The following is a 22,050-nucleotide window of genomic DNA, read 5'->3' on the forward strand; positions in this document are numbered from 1 at the left end:
GACAGAGCAGGAGTATGGGGGCTAGCAGCGGCAACAGGGGGAGAAAACAGAGAAACGGAGCTCAGTGAGGAGTTTCTGACTGTTGTAGGATGAAGAAGCAGCTCTGAGGTGATTTCTAACGCTGTCACGATGATCCGGACTCTGAGCACGGCGTCGTTTAAAGCTGTCGGAGCAGCGAAGCCCAAAGTGCTAAAGGACATAACCAGGAGACAGCTGCACAGGTGAGACTACATGACAGGGAGGGAGGTAGACTTCTTCATGAAGGTGGAGGTGTTGTCTTTCACAGTTTCATTAGTGGTAAGATTCTTGTTTGTCTGCGTGGTTCGTTTACTAGTAAACCTCAGTGACAGACACATAATTAAAGATCATGAATAAACAAGCCAGAGCCTGTTAAAGTTTTAATTGATCCCAGACTCTGCCAAGGACTTACACAGTTTGAAGCAGATTACACAACATTTCTGCTTTATGCATAACCTGATCTGCACACCACACCACACTATTAACGGACATTTTCACGTGCAAAACAAAAAAGTGCAGTACAATGTTCATTTTTTTACAAAGTAGTATTTTTATGAGTTTCATGATACCGGGATTTTAAACTTTAACATTATTCTAGTAAAAGCAAACAATTGGTTAAAGAATTTGTTGAATTTCTTGCTTAAATTACGGCTGGCCAGATGGGGCAGCAGTAACTCTGTCTCTAAGGCAGTGTTACTCAACCCTGCTCGACTAAAGAGCCAAATTGTTGAAAAATATCATTGCAAGAGCCACAATCTAAGTGGTGAAAAGTGGCAAAAACAGCTTGAAGTAGCAATAAAAATAAGTTAATTGGAGGCAAAAATGGTCAAGAAGCAGCAAAAATGGGTGAAAAGGGGGAAGAATTGGGAGAAAATGTGGAAAGTGGTCAGGAAGTAGCAAAAAATTGTCCAAAAGTGGCAAAAAAATGAGTGAAAAAGGACTAAAATGGGCAAAAAGCAGTCAAAAGTGACACAAAAAATATTGAAAAAGGGCAAAAATGGGATAAATGTGGGCAGAAAATGCACAAAAGTAGGAAACAAGTAGTATTCAATGGCAAAAGGCAATTTAAATGGATAAAAAGGGGCAAAAAAATGTGATTAAAAGGGGCAAAATGGGATAAAAGTGGCAGAAATAGAGAACAATTGGTATTTAATGGCAAAAGGTAGCTTAAATGGTCAAAAATTTGTCAAAAATGTTGAAAAGAGGAGACGTTGGATAAAAGTGGCAAAAAGTGGCTAAAAGAATTGGCAAAAAATGGGATAAAAGTGGTATTTAATGGCAAATGGTAGCTTATATGGGCGAAAAGTGGCAAAAATGGGCAATAATAGGAAACGTGGTATTTAGTGGCAGAAGGCAGCTTAAATAGGCGAAAAGTTGCACAAAATTGTGAAAAAGGGCAAAAATGGAAAAAGTGGCAAAAACACAGCAAAAATGGGAAAAAATAAAGAAAAAAAGAGGTATTCAATGACAAAGGGAGCTTAAATGGGTGAAACATGGCAAAAGGTTTTCTGGGGGAATAATATTTTAAAACAAGACATAAAAGAGCCACATGCTCTAAGGACTTTGACTGTAAATTAGGGGTTCTAGTCTCAAGTCTGTAAACTGGTCTGGTAGCTGCAGGGGTGCTAGTTCACTTCCTTAATACTGCTGAGGTTCCTTTGAGCAAGGCACAGACTCCCTAACCCAGGGGTGTCAAACTCAATCACAGCAGGGGCCGGGTTCTGAATTTATGTCCAACCTGAGGGCCTAACAGGGTCAACATTTAACCACTGACTGTCAACATAAATGATTTTGAGATTAAAAGGTCAAAATGATGAGTTAAAAACTCAGAATCTGAGATAAAAAGTCAAACTTTTAAGTTTTAAAAGTGAAAAAATGACATTTAAAGTCAAAATCATGTTTTTAAAAGGCAAAATATGAGATAGAATACTGAAACCATGATTTTTAACAGTAAATGTATAAGATAAAAATTAAAATAATGAGTTTCAAAAGTCAAAATATGACATAAAAGTTAAAGTTAAGGACTGAAATGGTAAGCAAAACTGAGATAAAATTCAAAATCATGATATTTAACAATCAAAATATGAGATAAACATCAAATTATTAGTTTGAAATGCCAAAGTATGAGATTAAATTTGAAATGTATGAGTTTTAAAAGTCAAAATATGAATGGAAATTAAAAATCATGAATTTAAAAAGTAAAATATGAGATAAAAGTCAAAATCATGACTTTAAAAGGTCAACATAGGTTTTAAAAATGTAAAATCATTAATCTAAAAGTTAAAAATATGAGACAAAAAGTCAAAGTTATGAGATGTAAAGGTTAAAATATGAAATAAAAAGTCAAAGCCATAACTTTTAGTGTGAGGTGCAAAATTGAAAATATAGAGAAACACAAATGATTTTTATCAAATCATCTTTATTGTTTACTTTTTCTAATTTTTATGACTCAACAAGGATGTTATAAATCATCAAGGATATGTTTTTATGTTTATACTGTAGGAAATCTGCAGACCTCATACTGGTGGGTCAGTTCTAATAAAAATAAATGATCTGGTGGGCCGGGTATAACTGCACCATCGGCCAGATTTGGCCCCCGGGCCTTGAGTTTGACACCCTTGCCCTAACCGCTCAGGCAGCCCTCACATTCGAGGGCTGCCTGAGCGGTTAGCCTGCCTGAAATTTTGACAACCTTAACCTGCAAGAGGTTGAGGACATTTTTGATAATATTGTGCTTTTTTGATCCCAAATGTTTTGGAATAATCCAGTCTGTCATTGTAATCACTGATACTCTTGGAATATAGTCTTATTCTTTATGAGACATACTAATACTTAAGTGCAATTTAGACAGTGTGTAGAAGTGTGCCTGCAAGTTGAAAACAAGAAAACTGGGTGCATAGGACTCTCTTTTTTTATTAAACAGGTATGCAAAAGACCCAGAACCTGTGGATGTGTTATATTGTCTGTGTGATGTTGGTTGTACATATCAGCAAATAGGAAATTTATGCAGATATTTTCAGCCATTATGGCCGTACATTCTGCAGAATTTACTTAAAAGTTTGTGCATTTTAAAGTAGAATCAGTGGACTTACCTTTAAACATTTAAACATGTTTTAAGGACTGGTTTTCTTTTTGCACTTGAGAAGAATGTGTTGTTTTTGGTGTGTTTTTTCAAGCACTTTGTCATAACTGTCAGAGAGATCCACCCCACACAGCTGATGTTTAATTAGGAGACGTGTTTTTGGTAACAGGCCAGTTCTAATACAGGAGGGACTTTGTGTTCTTACTGGTTTGAACTAGATAAATAATCAAATAAATAAATTCTGTGTATGTACTGGCATCTGCAAAAAATGTGTTTGGAAATACCAAGTTAAGTTTATTTCAACAGAAGGTTTAAAACAACCAGGGTTGGGAGGGCTGATCTGTAGAATTTGTTCGGACTAAATATTCTCATTGATAACAGCAAAAATCCAAAACCATGCATCCTCAAAGGAGTGAATCCATGCGTCTTCATCCACCCAACTGAAAATTGCAGTTAAACTCCTACAAACATGTTTAAATTGTACAAAAACTAGCAGACCATACGTATACCAGCACTTTCTCTCATGTTCGTCCTTAAAGTCAGATCAGGGTTTGTCCAACAGGCAGTGTCAATTTCGTCGACTAAAACTGACTAAAAATGTTCGTCGACAGCCTTTTTTTCCATGACAAAAACTAGACTAAGACTAACAAAAATAGATCTGTGACCACTAAAACTAGACTAAAATGTTATGTAGTTTTAGTCGGACATTCAAAATCCGTGATATTTCTCCACTGTGGGTAAATCTGTCTACAAACAGTGCATCTGTATCTATTCTGCCTCTCAGCTTTAGAAAGCAGGGACCCCAGGCCTAGCAGGGGCAGAGAACACACTACCATGATTTGGTACCAGATTCAGGCAGGACAATAAATGCTTGGACTAAAAGTAAAGACTAAAATGTGAGGACTTTTTATGGACTAAAACTAGACTAAAACTAAAAAGGATGGAAATGACTGAAATGTGACTAAAACTGCCCTGCACATTTTAGCTATATTTATCAGCAGTTAGATTTATCAAATACAGGCATAGAATTGCAGATTGGACATAGGCGATAAACAATGGAAACTAATATCTATTCATGCCATTTAATTTCACTGATGGGAGATGCTTTTAAAAAGATCCTGATGTTAAACAGATGCATCTGTGCAGCCCTAACAAAAAACATCTGCAGTCTTAGAACTGAATGTTTTGTGCAATTTAAAAAGTGTGCAAGAGTTTGGTTGCAGTTTTTTCTACTTAAAAACAGAAACTTTCCCACCACTGTAGCTCAGCTGGTAGAGCAGGAGCCTGTATTCAGCGGCACTGATCATGGGATCGATTCCTGGTCTCAGTGCATGATTGGTGCACGTCTCCCTCCATTCTCTCCCCACATTTCCTGTCTCCCCTCAGCTATCCTATCTAATAAAGGCAACAATGGTCCAAAAATAATCTTTTTTTCCTACAATTCTAATCAATTTGACAGCGCCATGTGGTTTTATGCCTCTGGAGGTTTACGAACACTGGACAGAAACAGCACAGTCATGGATCAAGAAGAAGGGCTGTGCTGTTTTCTGTGATTCACAGATATGTTGTAGGACAGGGCTGACCTCAAAAATCTAACCAGACATTTACGCAGAATCGAAAAGCGTTGTTAAGATATCACACTCCAACGAATCTGATGGATGTTCGTATCAACAGACAATGAAAATATAACTCCTCTGGTTTCTGCTACGGCCATGAAGGCTTGAAAAGATTTATTGCAGTCCTCTTTTTTTAGATAACAGAGGCTCCTTTCTACTTTATGCCTCACTTGATCGATGCCAGGAGCTTTAAAAAAACCTCACCATTAAAATTTGTTACTCAAGATAAATAAGCAAAAGAGATAATTGCATTTTCATGCCAGAGAATTGAAATAAAAGAATCAGATTTAGTCAGAATTTGACTTCAGTCTCCTGTGTTTATAAGAAAATAACTGTGAGTCGAGTGTATTGTTGTATCTTATCCTCTTGAGACCCTGCATGTAGATATGAGGACACTACACTTTGGCTTTCTTACAACAGGGGTTCTCAACCTTTTCAGCCTGCTACCCCCAAAATAAAGGAGCCAGAAACCGGGGACCCCACTGTACCTGAAGGTGGTTGAACACAGCCATGAACATTCAAGAATAGTCATGTACAGACAAGGCTGCCCAGGCCGGAAAAGATGGGAGAGCTTTCTGAGGCCCAGCCAAACTGGGGGCCAGCTAAATCATGGTCTGTTGTGAAGTTAAGCTGTGGTATTTTATATTTAACCTGAATAATGACCACTCTTATCAAAGAAACAATTTTAATTCTTTTTTGTAGTAAGTAGCCCTCTTAAAAATATAAATTCTTTTGTTAAAAGCATAATTAAAATATGTTTAAAAACTAGCAGAAATGGGTTAATAATGGCAAAAATGGTGGAAAAGGTGGTGAAATTGGATTTTACAAGTAGCAGAAATGGGTTAGAAATGCCAGAAAATAGATAAAAATGGGAAAAATAACCCTAAAATGGCAAAAATTGGCATATTATGTGGTCAGAGGGGATTCAAAAGTGGCTGATGTGGCATTAAATTGGCAAAAATGGGCATGTCAAGTTGTGAAATGGGGCTTAAAAAGTGGTGAAAGGGGTTAATAGTGGCAATAATGTGTCAACAGAGCCAACAATAGGCAGAGAGTTGCAAGATTTGGTTTAGAAATGGCAAAAACAGGCAGAAAAAAGAGGTGGAAAGGTTTTAAAATGGGCAAAAAAATGGGTTTTAAGTTGCAAAAATGTGTTAAAATTGGGAAAATTAGTGGGAAAAAAAAGATAAAAATAGGTTACTATGGGCAAAGTTGTCGTAAAGTGGTAACAGTGAAATTGAAAAATGTTTTTAATTTTTTGAAGGAATCTGGAGACCCCCTCTCCGTGTCTCGTGACCCCCAATGGGGTCCCAACCCCAACACTGAGAACCCCTGTCTTACCAGATAGTTTGAATTGTTCTTTTTGAATATTTGAGATGAATGTCTTAATTTTTCCATGGAAATTTAAGTAATGAGCTTGGAATGTTGGGGGAATTTGCTTAAAGGTTTTTAAGGAATTTTCTGAACTTTTTTGGACATATGTTTGCATATTTTAGAGTGTTTGATTTGAAGTTTTTGAGAGATTTGTTCTGATTTTTTTTAGGTATTTTCATGAGAAATTTTGGGATTTATATGTAAATATTTGGGATTTTGATTGGCTATTTGGGGAGAGAAAATAACTTTAGACATTTTCTCAGTTTTCAAGGAAATTTTAGGGAATTTGTTTGAAGATTTAAAAGAAATTTAGGTGGAATTTATTTGTAAGTTTTGGGGAAATTGTTTGGGAAAAGTTGGTGGAATTTTCTTCAGCATTTTGGGGGATTTACTCTAGAATTTTGTGGCAATTTTATGGAATTTTTTGGTGATTTTTTTCAATTTAAATCTGCAGCTGTTTTCAGAAAGTTGGACTGAAACATTTGGGAAATATTTTATTTTAATATTTATATTTTATTTTATTTTAATTAATATTTTGTGGGATTAAAACAAATATAAGGACTTTTTTTTTCTCAGCTAATTTTCTGGCAATGTTTTGGAATTTTGGGGGAATTTCTATGTTTTGGAAACTTTTTGGTGATTTTTTTTATATATAAATCTGCTGTTTTCAGAAAGTTGGACTGAAACATTTTGGAAATATTTTATTTTAATATTTATATTTTATTTTATTTTAATTAATATTTTGTGAGATTAAAACAAATATAAGGACTTTTTTTTCTCAGATAATTTTCTGGCAATGTTTTGGAATTTTGGGGGAATTTCTATGTTTTGGAAACTTTTTGGTGATTTTTTTTATTTATAAATCTGCTGTTTTCAGAAAGTTGGACTGAAACATCTGGGAAATATTTTAGGAAATTTGGGGGTTTTGGTGGATTAAAAAAATGTAAGGACTTTTTCCTCAGATAATTTTCTGGCAGTGTTTTGGAATTTTGGGGGGATTTTTATGTTTTGGAAACCTCTAGTAATTTTTATGGATTTTTCTCTGCATTTTAAAACTCTATTCTTTGTGAAAATTACTTCCTACAGGTAAAGAAGTTATAATTTTGTTTCCTGTTATAGTTATTCCAAATAAGTGAGAGAAACTAAAGATATAATCCAAACAAAAGCTGAGGAGGATAAAGTAACAGTCGTCTGTTTGTTGTAGTTGTTGATACTTGTTTGTGTTCAGATTAGAAGAACAGGACCGTCTTAACGTGTGAAAACATGTTCCACTCTTGTTGCTAAAATCTAAAGAGCATTTAATCTCTGACCTATTCTGTGATGAAACCCAGGTCTGGCATACTGCTGGTCTCATTGAACTAAGAGGAGCTGACAGCTGCTATGAATCAATAACTTTACATTACAACATCAGTATTTCACATTGTTTACCTAGAGCCGGCTGCAGAGAGGCGTTATTTGCATAACCAGAGAGAACGAAACACATCCTCCAGGTTTGCCGTCATAAAAGCTCTCTCCACATGAGAAAACTTGTAATGACTGCTTTTCCTTGAGCGGGGAAAACTCAGACCACGTGTGCTCTGACATGTGAAGTCTACAGTCAATGCAAATGTGGAGGGAGGAGGAAGAGGAGGAGGGGGAAGAGGAGGTTTATCTGATGAATGAGATCAGGATAGGTGTGGGAGTTTAGTGAGACGACATCAGAGCTCTTATCTCTGCATCTCTGTGTCTTTCACAAAATGACATCAACCTGACTGATTAATGAACAGTTAAAAAACAAACTCTGAAACAGGATGAGTTTAACTGTTAAATGATCGAGATTAGTATTAAAGTGATTTTATCATGCAACAATTACAGTCCCTGTAAAAAGAATTCACCCCCTTGGATCTTTTACCCTTTTATTGATTTTATAAATATGTTTTGGTCAACTTATTCTACTTAATTCTTTTAACAGACCAGAGTGTTTTCTTTTTTACCTGACAGTTTTGACTGCTCACTCGCAGTCTTCCTCAGTCAAAACTGTCAGGTAAAAAAGAAAACACTCTGGTCTGTTAAAAGAATTAAGTAAAATAAGTTACTAGTGGACCAAATGAACATCATTGGACTAAGTTTTGGTCAATATAATTTGGCTTTTTTGACAAAATATTTCACAAAACCCCTCTTTAATGTCAAAGTGAATTTCTACAAAGTAATGTCAGTTAAATAAAAAATACAGTCATGGATAAAAGTATTGGAACCCCTGAAGTTTTTCCAGAAAATACACCTTTTCTCTCAGAAATTGTTGCAATTACAAATGTTTTTGGTATACATGTGTTTATTTCCTTTATGTGCATTGGTAAAACACAAAAAATCTGAAGACAAAAGACAAAATTGACATAATTTTACACAAAACTCAAAAAATGGGCCGGACAAAATTATTGGCACCCTCAACTTAATATTTGGTGGCACACCCTTGGAAAAAATAACCAAAACCAATCACTTCCTATAACCATCAACAAGCTTCTTACACCTCTCAGCCGGAATTTTGGACCACTCTTCTTTTGCAAACTGCTCCAGGTCTCTCAGATTTCAAGGGTGCTCCTTGCAACAGCAGTAAATATTCTCCCCCTTTAAAGTGACTGACCTTGTAGTATAAAGACACATGACTACCATTACACCATGAAGACAACAGAACATGTCAGAGAACAGGTTATTGAAAAGTCTAAATCAGAGGCTGGATACAAAAACATTTCCAAGGCTCTGAACATCCCCAGAGTTAAGTTAAATCCATCATGAAGAAATGAAGGAATATGTCATATGTGTAAATCTGCCTAGATCAGGCCATCCTCACAAACTGAGCAACAAGGAGACTAGTGAGAGAGGACACCAAGACACCTATGACTACTCTGAAGGAGCTCCAAGCTTCAGCAGCTGAGATGGGAGAGACTCTGCAGACAACTGTTGGCCGGGTTCTTCACCAGTCAGAGCTTTAGAGAAAGACACTGTTGAAGAAAACTCAGATTCAATCTGGACTAGAGTTCACCGAAAGTCATGTGGGAGACTCCATGGTCAAGAGGAAGAAAGTTCTTTGGTCTGATGAGACCAGAATGGAGCTTTTTGACCATCAGACATCATCACAGACCCACCATCCCCACTGTGGAGCACGGTGGTGGCAGCATCATGCTGTGGGGGTGCTTCACAGCAGCCGGCTCTGGAAAGCTTATAAAGGTAGAGGGTGAAATGAATGCTGCAAAATGTAGGCAAATCCTGGAGGACAATCTTATTCAGTCTACAAGAGAACTTGAAAGTTGAGAAGGGCTGTTCACACCCTGACTGAGGCCTGTCCACACAGACTCAGAGCCGTGGTTGCAGCCAAAGGTGACTCTACTAAATACTGACTAGAAAGAGGGTGAATATCTATGCAGATTGCATGGACTATGATTGATTTATTAAATCAATAAAGGGTAAAACCCCAAGGGTGAATACTTTAAGTAGGTACTGTATGCATGATTAAGTGACGCAGCATTAGAGGGTTTCTGGCTGCATAGTGTGAACTTTTCATTTATTCAGATAAAAAAAAAAAAAAATGAGCAGTCATAGTCGAAAAGCTTAGGATTTAGTCAGAAGTAAAGTTACTTGCTTGATTGTTGTGATCTGATTTTGTAATGGAAAGAAAAGAAATAAGGGACTTAAGGAGTTTTTGCCCTGGTTTCATGAAAACAGCAACTTCCAGCCACTTTGTTTTTCAACTGAGTTTATTTGTTCTCCTCCTTCGCAGCTTTTTGCCTGCTTCTAATTATCGTTAATTTAAACAAGCTGCAGACTGTACCCGAGATCCTGCTGTGCTTGCAGGATGGCAGAACATTTAATATGTTCTCTCAGCCCTGAACATTGTGTTCCTCCAGATCTTCATTATGTAAATTCCTGAAGTTGACTGGGACAAGTTTAATTCCCTGACAGCAGATGCTTAAGTTCCCTGTGCAGAATAGGACTGTCATGGTGTGATATCGACAAATCAAGCAATATAGATGCCTGTTTTGACACCATGTTGAGGCAAAAAGACATCCTGCACTCCAAATGTTGGGTATTTTCCTGTTTTTAATCATCAACTAGAGCTACCACCTGGGTCAAGAGTAAGGACCAATGACTTTGACATTTTACCTCCAAAATTCAGTCATATCATCCTTGAGTCAGAGTGGACAAGTCTGCAAAGTTTGAAGAAAAACCCTCAAATCATCCTTGACATGTGCTGTTCGCAAGAATGGCCAAGTTGGACGATGGAAAACATGATATTTTATGCCTTCAGCTTCAACTTTCACCAATGTAGAGGCGTGAAAATGCAGGCAAACTCTCACACATTGTCTAAATTGCACAATACATGAGCAACGTTTCTGCAACTTTGTCAGTGTTTTTGCATTTCAGACATTTTGTGCAAATTTGCCAGCAATTTTGCATGATGCTTTCCTGTCTTGTGCATCTGTCCCATCAAAAAGATGCATTCCTGTAGTCCATTTTAGTATTAATCACCATTAAATCAGTGATACTCAACATGTGGCTCTGGAGCCACATGTGGATCTTTTGTGATTATTTGTGGCTCTTTTATGTCTTAATTTTAAATATTTTTCCCAAAGAAAATCTTTAAAGAAGGAACTTTTTTTGGCCATGTCACCATTTTTTTGGCTTTTCTACCCATTTAAGCTACATTTTGCAATTAAATAACCCTTTTTTCCTATGTTTTGCTCATTTTTGCCACTCCTTTTTGCCACTTTTTCCCCCATTTTTGCCAATTTTTTTTCCCCATTTTTTTTCCCTTTTTTTTTACCACTTTTCAGCCATATAAGCTACATTTTGCCATTAAATAGCACTTGTTTCCTCTTATTTTTGCCCATTTTTGCACTTTTTCACAACTTTTTGCCATTTTTCATCCAATTAAGCTACCATTTGCATCATATACCTCTTGTTTCCTTTTTTTTTGTGCCCTCTTTTTGCCACCCTTGACTGCTTTTTGCCCATTTTAGTCACTTTTCACTCATATTTTTTGCCTCATTTTTGCCACTTTTGGATCATTTTTTCCACCTGTTACTCATTTTTTTGGTCACTTCTCACCCATTTTTGCTACTTTCTAACACTTTTTCCACTTATCTCCTAATTTACTTCCCTTTTCACCCATTTTTGCCACCTTTAACTTAATTTTTTTTTTTTTTTTTTTTTTTTTTTTTTTGCTGCTTCAAGCCGTTTTTGCCACTTTTCACCACTTAGATTGTGGCTCTTAGTATCAAATATATGGTTTAAAAAACTCTTTTTATATTTAAATTTTGACAACCTTTTTGCAGAAATAGGTTTCAAATTTGTGATACTCCTGGGTTTTTAGATGCCACCTGCTTTGAAATTATAATATCTGTGTTTCTTTAATGATTATTGGTATTTAAATGTACCAAAACTTGAGAACATGCAGCCCTTCAGTCATATTTTTTACCTTGAGACAAAGAGCACCGTCTAAACTGCTTAAATATATTGTGAATATTAAAAGATTGCTTACATATTTGATCATTTTTGATAGTAGGCAAGAGTTTGTCTGCAATTTGGGGTCATTTTAAATTAGAAATGACTGTTTTTGGTCATTCAGTGCTTCTGTTTTGTACTGATATCAGTTTATTTTTTAACTCCATAATCAAGTTTAAAAGCCTTGTGTTTTGCCAGCCCTCCTGCAGATATTACCATCTTGTTGGTGAAAATATTCGCCTCCCTAATGATTCGTCTCAAAGGTCTGTTGGCTGCTCGTACAGTTGTGTACTGTTGGACGTTGACCCTCTGCCCTAAATCTTCTGCCCTGCTTTCTTCTGGTCACTTATTTGAATGTTCGGCTCCCTCTAATCTCCCCTGTCATCTGTTTTCCAGCACCTATGACGTGGCCGTGGTGGGGGCCGGTATCGTGGGCTTGGCCACAGCCAGAGAGCTCATCCTGCGACACCCGTCCCTCAGCTTCGTCCTGCTGGAGAAGGAGAGGGAGCTCGGTGGGTGGAGATGCAGAGATGTTTGGTTGTTATGAGGGGAAAAACAAAATGTTCCAAAGAGAAGTTTTCATGTTAGTGATCACAAACACTCACAGAGTGCACGCCATGAGTGTTTTAATGATTACGCTGTCTCTGCAGGGCTGTAGATCTGAGACAGAACAACAACTCTGAGGACAAGTTAGCAAATCAGAGCTTAAACATGAGGTTAGGATTAGTGAAGTCAGAGAACAATAACCCCCTTTAACTTTTACTGCCCTGATAGAAAACAGGAAAGGAGTGAATCCTGGATCAATTAATAAATGACCAACTTGGGAAGACATGTTAGTGCAAAGGTCATGTTTTCATGCTGCAATAAAATCTGGAGTTAGATCTGTATTACATTAGAGCGGAAACATTTATTACAATTACCAAACAGCCACTTAAAACCAGCGGAACCCTAATAACTGATTAAACTTCCACACAATATCCACTTTTCTGGTTTTATGCTTGTATATTTTTACTTTTTACACTTATCTGGTTCTACCTTTCTTTTTGAGAACAGACATTCGCTGTAAAACAGTTTTAAATTGGACATATTTTACCCTTTTAAGACAAGTTTATATCGGTCTCAGAGGTCCCCAAAACATGCCTGTGAAGTTTGTTGCTGTAAAAACACTCCAGTATTGGGTTTTTGCATGTCTAAAAATCCCTCTGTTTCAGGCCTGCTCAGAATGAGCTGTTACTGAGCTGTCTGACTCCGCCCCTGGCCACACCCCTCTCAGGAAATGGATGTAGCTTTGACCGATGGGTATAAAAAAGCCAAGACTTCACCAGGGTTGTCTTCTGTGTTTCAGTCTAATTAGTCCAACTGTCTCCAGGGTCCCAGCTCTCACCACCTACCATGCCAACACGGAGACATCATTGTCTTACCTTCTTTACCACATGGTCCTCAGAGCCCCTACAGAAATGCAGATTTAAAACTGTTTTCCACAAGGTGGTAACAGCAGTGTTGTGTTTAGTTGATAAGAAAATCTACCAACATTTGGTGCTTGATGGGTGTTCATTTCAGACTCTGAGTTAAATCACTGATAAACTGATATGACACTTTAATAATCCCATGAAAATGTACACCAGTATAGATGTTATGGCACAGCAGCAGATCAAGCAAGTGTTCCCTCCTTTAATTTCTTCACAAACTCATTATGCAGTGGAGAAACAGGGACTCTAGTGATGTGAAAAAAGCCTCCTCTGATGTCTTATTCTTTCTTTTGTCCTTTAATTTCTGCGTCACTTTCTCTCTCCTCAGCTGTTCATCAGAGCGGTCACAACAGTGGAGTCATTCACAGCGGGATCTACTACACGCCGGGCTCGCTGAAGGCTCGTCTGTGTGTCCGAGGAGCCACTTTAGCCTACGAGTACTGTGATAAGAAAGGACTGCCTTACAAGAGATGTGGAAAGGTCTGCATGAGTGTCTCTTTATTACTGAACCAGTTAATTTTGAGCCAACTACTCAGAAGATGTTTGTGTTTCCTTAATCAACAAGTAAACCAACACTGACACAAATAGTGCATCTATTCTGGTATTGATAAGTCTATTAATGTATCGGCAGCTTATAGTCGCTGTAGAGCAGGAGGAGATCCCCCGCCTAAAAGCTCTCTACGAACGCGGCCTGAAGAACAAGGTGCGAGACCTCAGCGTCGTCGACACCAAGGGGATCAGAGAGCGAGAGCCATACTGCAGGGTGAGACAGACAGAGAGGCACTGATGTGATTTATGCAGAAGAAAAGACAGCAGTTAAACCTTAATTATGATTTTATTCCAGGGTATAATGGCCTTAGATTCACCATACACCGGCATCGTGGACTGGAGGATGGTGGCTCTCCAGTATGGTAAAGACTTTGAGGAGGCTGGCGGCACGGTGGTCACTGATTCTGAGGTCGATGATATTTCCATGGTGAAGGAGAGTCCAGCAGGGAGCAGTGAGGGTGAGAAACAAGGGGAACACTTTAGAATGACTAAACATCATCAATAAACTGTATTTTTTAATATTTTATTGTCATTTTGCTGTCGACGAACAATTACAGTAATGTTAAAATATTTGACTCCTTCCTGGTTTCTTTTTTTTTGCATATGATTATGCTATAATTTTTTCATTTTCTCCTTGATATGTACTTAAAAATCAATAGTTCATGAATGACATGTTCTTTTCTAGCAGATAACAGTCAACATAATCACATAATGATAACATTAGTGTTGTCCTCGGGTGGATTTTTGCCTGTTTTTTGATTATTCACTACAAATTACATGAATGGTTCCCCTACCGCACCCTTTGCAAATACCCTCCATGATCAATGCAATGAATTATGGGAGTTTAAGAACAATGTATAGCAGTTTTTTATCTTTGAGGATCTGAAATGATGCAACTTCAGCCAAAATAATTCTCAATTTCCACTAAATTTTACACTAAAGCAAGGCATTAACTCATATAAATGATGCATATTGACTATAAAATACAAAAGAAAAAGTTGGTTATAAAGCTCTAACACAGTTGCAGTTGGGCCTATGACATCAGTGCGTTGACACTAATAATAAAGAAAGCTGTTTGAGTTTTTAATCAACGTGATTATGTTTCTGTTTTATTCTAGGAATGAAATATCCGATCTCCATCAGAGACAAGAAGGTAATAAAAAGGTACATAAAAGCCTCACAGTGTTTATAATGTGTACTAAAGTGTTTTTAATATTTGGGTTGTTTTGTGTCCACAGGGTAATGAGGTGTGGTGTCGTTATGTCCTCACCTGTGGAGGCCTGTACTCAGACAGACTGTCACAGATATCTGGGTGCAGTCCGGAGCCTCGGATCGTCCCCTTCAGAGGAGATTATTTAGTCCTAAAACCAGAGAAACACTACCTGGTCAGAGGAAATATCTACCCTGTAAGTCTGAAGAAGAGCAGTGTTTCAACAATCCCAACTCTTTCATTTCTGTGATTCAGAAAAAAAAAATTCAGATATTTCCTGCATAGAAAAGGCAAGGAATTGTTGATTCCTCAGCTGTGACTCTGCAGTAGGTTTAAACGATGAGATTTTCACCTGCAGATATTTAAAAATGTTTAATAATTCTGCTCTTAAAGAGTTTTTGCTTTGGTTTCACTTTCATATTCGTAGAATGAATGCACCAGTGGAGGAAAGGAGTAGAGTTAGAGATGGAAAAACGCTCCAGATTTGTCCCTGTGGTTGGCAGAAAGTAACATCAGTCAAAGGCCTTAGGACGCATCAGGGGTGAATGAAGTGTTTGGTAAAAGGAGTGCAGGGTCGCCACATCAATCAGTACTTCCTGAGAAGTCAGTTGAGTCGGTCGGCTGAAGTCCAGCGGCAGGTAGAAAACCACAGTTTGCAGGATTGGGTGGCTATGCTGGTGATCACTGTCCAGCCCTCTGAAGGTGTCGTGGGACTAACTGGACAAAACACTGACGAAGGAGGGTTCCCACTTGACAACCCTGGTGAAGTGCGGGTTTCTTACTACCCATCGGTCTGCACGGTTGACTTGCGGAGGCACATAGTAATGGATTAGGGATTTCTTCACTGAGCGCTGATCCTCTTTATAGGGCACAAGTATCTTGTGTTTTATTCAGAAAAATCAAAGCTTTGTAAGAGGTAGGAAGAGGCGGCTAAGAGGAGACAGCCAAACATTTTCACCTGAACAATCTGCTGTTATAGTTCATTGTTTTGGTGAATCTGCATGTTACTTGTTTTTCTTTTTAAAAATGTCCTTGAGGGGCTTTTTGCTTTCATTGGATAGAAGAGCTGAGCAGAGAATAAAGAAGAAGAATGAAGAACAGAATAAATCAGGGAAAGGCAGTGGGGGAAAACATGCTCCAAACAGAGCTAGGATCATACCTGCAGACAGTGGATCCATGACTGTAGCCTCTGTATCTGAGCCAACTGAGCTAAACCAGTACCCAGTATTTCCTTATTTCTAACCGATTTGTTTTCCCTAAACATTCACCTAGGTCCCAGACCCTCGTTTCCCCTTCCTCGGAGTTCACTTCACCCCTCGGATGGATGGTAGCGTGTGGCTCGGCCCGAACGCCGTCCTAGCCTTTAAAAGGGAAGGTTACAAAGTCTATGACTTCAACGCCCGAGACTTTGCAGATGCTCTCTCATTCAGGTACCACACTAGAAATAAAATATACACATAGGATCCTCTTCTTGGAACTCCCCAGCCCATCACTGGATAGATCTTAGGAATAATTACCATCTTGTTATTCAAGGGCCCTTGCGCCCCAGTGCATGATGCATTTTAGAGTTTTTGAGCATGTTAAATCCCCAAAATGATCTCTCTTTTCAGCAGAATATCCCCTTACATTTCAGGGTCTTCGCGCTGAGGTCTGTGCTTGGGCTCTAATAATTTTTGCATGGCATATGATATTAAATTTATACTTGTTTTGCTCCGCAGAGGCCTTCAGAAGCTGGTGATGAGGAACATGACATACGGGATAGGAGAAATGTACAGAGGTGTTTTCATTGGTGCACAGGTGAAAATCCTGCAGAAGTACATCCCTGAACTCTCGCTGAATGACGTCCTCAGGTAGAGTCATGATGCAAGAATAAAAATAGTATGCACACTATTGTCTAAATCAGTGATACTCAATGCGTGGCTCTTGAGCCACAATTTGTGGTTCTTCTATGTCTTCATTTGAAATATTTTTCACCCAGAAAACCTGTAAAAAAACGGTCAACTTTGACATCAGACCTAAGTAAGCTACACTCTTGTGCAGCTATAGCTTTAACTGTCAACCTTTATTTTTTTGTTTGTATGTTTCTGTTGCCCTTATTTGTAATTTCCCCCCTTATTTTTCCTTTTTTTTGCCACTTTTGATAAATTTTTCTGCTTTTTAGGTCCATTTTGCCACTTCTTTTTCCCACTATTGACTATTTTTGGCCTTTTTTCTGTTTTTGACTCTTTTATCCTGCTTTTTAATATTTGCAAATTTTCCTCCCTTTCCTGCCATTGAATGCCCCTTTTCTCCCCATTTTGCCCCCTTTGCTGCTTTTGCCTACTTTCGTAACTTTCCACTCATTTTTTGCAACATTGTTACTGCTTTTTGACAATTTTTGCCACCTGGAGCTTATTTTTTCCCCATTTTTCCCATTTTTTACCCATTTTGAAGTTTTATGCCTACTTTGCCCCTTTTCACCCACGTTTTGCCACTTCTTTACCACTTTCAAAGCACTTTTCTCACTTTAACTCATTTTTATTGCCACTTTAACCCATTTTTGCCACTTTTCACCACTTAGATTATAGCTTTTGCAAAGGTATTTTTCAATAATTTGGCTCTTTGGTTGACCAAGGTTGAGTAACACTGGTCTAAATATTTATGAGCTGCTCTGAACTCTGCAGGTAAAAGGAGTCATAGCAGATTTTAAACAAGTAAAATGATGAATGAATGATGACGTTGTTTCCTCTTCAGGGGTCCTGCAGGAGTTCGAGCTCAAGCCCTTGACCGGGATGGAAACTTGGTGGATGACTTTGTGTTTGACGGCGGGGTCGGAGACGTTGGCAGTCGGGTTCTTCATGTGCGTAACGCTCCCTCGCCGGCTGCCACTTCCTCTTTAGCCATCGCTGAAATGGTTGCAGACGAGGTGGAGAATCGCTTTGCGCTGTAGTGAAGCGTGCACGCTGTGGATGGATCCAGCTCACAGTGCTGTGTCAGGCTGTTACTACCTCAGCATCACGCTCATCTTTAAGGCATTTTTTTTAACAGGTCAAGCCTTAATTTAAGGGGAAGAAATGTACTTAAATCTTGTTTTACTGAGTTGTGCTGTTTCTGGTAGTTTTATGTTTACTCCACCACATTTGACTTAAAAAAATCATGATTTCATGACAAGCAGGTTTTCTGCTTAAAGAAAGTGCATCATGAGATATTTTAGGAGGAAAAGTTCAGCAAAGGAAAATGCTTCAGTTATATTTGAGCGTTTGAGGCATTCAGATACGAGTGTACATGGTTTTACTGTTTGAATTTTAGCTTTTATTTAGGGTTAGGGTTAGGTTAGGTTAGGGTTAGGGTTAGGGTTACCAGAGCTTTTATTTGAATTGAGGGGGTTTTGAGGTAGAGTAGGTTTTTACATTTTTTTTTATTCTTTTTTTTTTTTTTTTTTGATGCGACAGACAATGAGGGGGATCTGTCTCCATGTTTAAATTTTGTAAAGCACTGCTAAAAGACTATTTTTAAAAAGATTAAAAAGTAAACTTGTACTTCAGATAATTATAAAGGAGAAAGGTGGCCTCAAAAGTAAAGAAATATGCTATATTAGACGTTAAACATCAGTAAACAAGTTTGGGAAATTAAGGTGTAATTTACTCTAATAAAAGTTTTTAGCTGTAGCTGCAGAACGCACACTTAAACAGTGGTTTTCTTTCTTTTTATAATCAAAGATTTATTTTGGGGCTTTTTTGCCTTTATTTGAGAGAGATAGGATATTTCATAGAAACAGAATCAGGGATGAGAAAGTGGGGAGTGCCATGCAGTTAAAGAGCCACAGGCCGGACCTGAACCCAGCAGCCTGCGTACGTGAGACAGGACCTAACCAGAAAACCATCTGTGCCCCCAAGTTTTTAGACTTATTTTGACACTTAGGTTATTTTGAGCTCCTAAATGATTTTGTCACATTAAACATTTTGCAGTTAAATCCAAACTAAATATTCTCATTTGGAAACCAGGGGTGTCCAAACTTTTTTTTCCCCCCCAGAGCAGAGCAGGCATTGATGACAGCAGAATGACAAGTCTAATGTAGCATATTGGAGGAGCTGGAGGGGAGAAGGGTTGCAAAACAGTTTACAGCAAAGAGTAGGCAGTCAAAGAAACTTAAATATGGCAGCATGAGTGTATTTATCCAATAGGAAGCTTGGCGTGAATCAGCTGATCTCACACACACCAGTTCAGTGAAGAAAGGTCACCAAATGCTTGATGTCAAAATGTTTGTTTACAGAATCAACACAGCAGCACTGCCAAGTTAGAAGTATAACACAGTCAAGCACAAGCTTCGTGTGCTGATGCCAGCCATTTTTAATTTTATTTATCGCTGTCGGCCAATTAAAAATGGATGTCCGGCTGCAATTTTCCCCCAGGCTTTAGTTTGGACACCCCTGATGGAAACTGAGAAACTGATGATGTTTGATTACATATTAGGTGCTTCATTTTGGTTATTTAATGTCATTATGCTTAAATTTTCCTCTTTGCTTCTTCTCTTGAAAGGCTTCCATTTAGAGGCTATTTCAGTAACTTTGCGACCGCTGGCAAAGGCCAACATGAGGCCTCTTCTCATTTAGCTAAATGCAACCATAGAGAATGAGGTAACAAAACCAGAGACTACAGGACATGTCCAAATCTGAAATATATACACTAGAGGTGTCAAGATTAATCCTGATCAGTTAAGGTCTGTAATGAGTGCATTAAAGTTCTTTTGCAGATATTAATCCCATGCTTCATTGTCCTTTTCAGCACACTGAGGTCGAACCACTGCAGCATCACCCTTACCATGGCATAAGCTTTATTCTGCCTATTACAGCAGGTAAATTACCTTTAGTTTAAGATTGCAGAATTTTTCGAAATGACACAAAAATGGTTTTAAATGCGAAATTTTAAATGCAATAAAAAGGCTGCAACTAATTGTGAATATTTTAACCAAATGCCAGCCTTAATAAATACCCAACAGTACTTTAGCAGATCTAAGAGGAGCATTATAGCGGACTCAGCACATAATAATATTTTAATATGTCTCTAGGCCAGGTGGGACTTAAGAGAATAAAATTTTCTCCCTACTGGTGCAAAACCTGTTCTTTTTTTCAGCAATGTATTGCATGTCATTTACTACATATAATCCACAAATTCAGTATTTCACTATGTCTGTAGGGATATCTTTTATCATAATTTGGCTGAAATGAAAATATATGGGGCTTTCTGAGGGGCTTGGACTTTGCTGTTGGAGCCAGGGGTCCTCTCCGGGGATTTAATTTTTATTTTAAGACAATTTTTGATGAGATTTAATCATTCTTAGCCCAGTAGTTACATCAAAAAATACACACCATCATCAGTAAAATAATTTTAGACCTCATATTTGATGCACCAACTATATCTGGGGCCTCTTGGTACACGAGGTCCCAGGCAGTTGGCTACCTTAACCTGATGGAAAAACCACTTATGCTTCCAATATTATCACCAATGTAAAGATAATTGGTTACTAGATAATTGGATTAGTTACTCTTTCCCCAGTTAGTGACAAATGAATGTTGGATTTTTTTTACTATAAATACATATTTTAAAAATACAAATGTATTAATGCTTGTGAGCTGTGCCAAATTACATTAGGAAACTTATTTAGAGATACTGCTTAAATTAAAAAAAAAATAAAAATTTCAGCTTAGTGTATCTTTTCCAATTTTCATTGAACATTTAAAGTGTTTAAAGTGGATGTTTATAACATGCTTTGCCAGAGATTTAACCTGTTTGCACTGATGCATTCTAGCAGTTGCTTCCATTTTTTTCCCTGAATAGCGCACAGACTCAGTTTGTCCACAGGGAGGCAGAATCACAGCAGCAAACACCACTGTATGAGCCCAGATGCAAGCAGAAAATGTGTCTGAATTTGATGCTTTTTTTAAACAGATTTCTTTGATATGTTTTACTGGAAATGCATGAACAATTACATGTAAATAAAGTGGAATTATTTGCACCTGTCGTCAAACACCATGACGTTATTGGTGTTATAGAGTGTTTTCTTGTAACAACAACAGGACTGAATCAATAAATAGTGTAATGGTTCATTCCTGACAAATAACATCAATCCTCTGTCTACAATTTGACGTCTCCAGCTCGCAACTAAACAGAAGTCCAGCCTTGTTTTCCCCTTGTCCAATAAAATGTGAAATTACGCAGCCTGCGTGCCTGACAGAGGACGCTCGGCGCAGACAACAGCAGAGGGTAGTGATGGGAAGTTGGGTTCATTTCAGTGAGTCGGATCATTTGGCCCAGACTTCCCACAGGCCTGCCCACGGATATGGCGAACAAACCCATAGAATCGGCCCTCCCTAGTCTGGATTTACTGGTGGCATATGTGTTGGATACGTAGCGTTGGTGCTAACTATTATTCATCATTATTCATCAATTTTGAACAATTTTTGGCACTTGCAACAAATTTTGCCTCTTTGTACCCCTCTTAACCATTTCCCCTGCCCATTTTCACCACTCTGACATTTTGGTACCTCTAAACCCATTTTTGTCATCTTTTTTTTAAATCCCATTTTACCTCCTGCACCACCACTTTTTACGATTCCCACCTGTTGTTGCCTCTGTTGACCCATTTTTTTTTGCCACTTTTAACTTTTTCTTCACTACTCTCTTTGCCCATTTTTGCCATTTTTAACCACATTGAAGTATTTGTCATGTCCATTTTTGCTACTGTAAAGACAATTTGCCCCTTTTAACCAATTCCTGCTACTATAAATTCTAATTAACGACATTTGCTGACCATTTTTGCCATTTTTAAATAATTTCTACCACTTTTTTGACCATTTTTGCCACTTAGGAAAGATTTTGCCACTATTAGCCCTTTTTTTTGTTGCCATTTTTTACTTTTTCCTGCTACTTTTGAAATCCCATTTACTACACTTTCCGCACATTTTTTCCCAATTATTTTTTATAGAAAAATAGTTTTATTTTTATTTTTATGAAGGCTATGTACAATATAAAAATAAATGTAAAAAATCATTATTTAGTAAGAGTGGTAATTGTTTGATTTTAAAAAATCCTTGATTATATAATGTAGTAAATTACCATGATTTTTTAAAAAAGAAATAATTAAATCTGCTCTGATCAGGCCTTTATCTGAAATTTCACCCACTCTTTGAACCATTTTCAACTTATTTTAAAATTCATCAAGTCCCTGTTATCACTTTTTGCTATTATTCAATCGTTTTTCTATTAAATTTGTCT

At 37.7% G+C, this 22,050-nt stretch overlaps 1 protein-coding gene across 2 annotated transcripts; it reads left to right on the top strand.

Annotated features, from left to right (window-relative positions):
- Positions 1 to 21,725, top strand: l2hgdh (L-2-hydroxyglutarate dehydrogenase). Of its 2 annotated transcripts, XM_041813006.1 has the most exons (12): positions 1 to 221; positions 11,965 to 12,080; positions 13,366 to 13,517; positions 13,669 to 13,800; positions 13,882 to 14,044; positions 14,705 to 14,739; positions 14,825 to 14,992; positions 16,069 to 16,226; positions 16,515 to 16,646; positions 17,530 to 17,635; positions 19,561 to 19,630; positions 20,614 to 21,725. In XM_041813006.1, the coding sequence occupies exons 1-12, from the start codon at positions 130 to 132 to the stop codon at positions 20,700 to 20,702; spliced, it is 1,413 nt and encodes a 470-aa protein (XP_041668940.1). In that variant the 5' UTR covers positions 1 to 129; the 3' UTR covers positions 20,703 to 21,725. The 2 variants fall into 2 exon arrangements, with proteins under 2 accessions (XP_041668940.1, XP_041668941.1); XM_041813007.1 differs by lacking the exons at positions 19,561 to 19,630; positions 20,614 to 21,725 and having other exon boundaries at positions 17,530 to 19,535.
- Positions 21,726 to 22,050: the final 325 nt, after the last annotated feature.

The sequence above is a fragment of the Cheilinus undulatus genome, linkage group 18 (assembly GCF_018320785.1).
Source record: "Cheilinus undulatus linkage group 18, ASM1832078v1, whole genome shotgun sequence".
Taxonomy (NCBI): domain Eukaryota; kingdom Metazoa; phylum Chordata; class Actinopteri; order Labriformes; family Labridae; genus Cheilinus; species Cheilinus undulatus.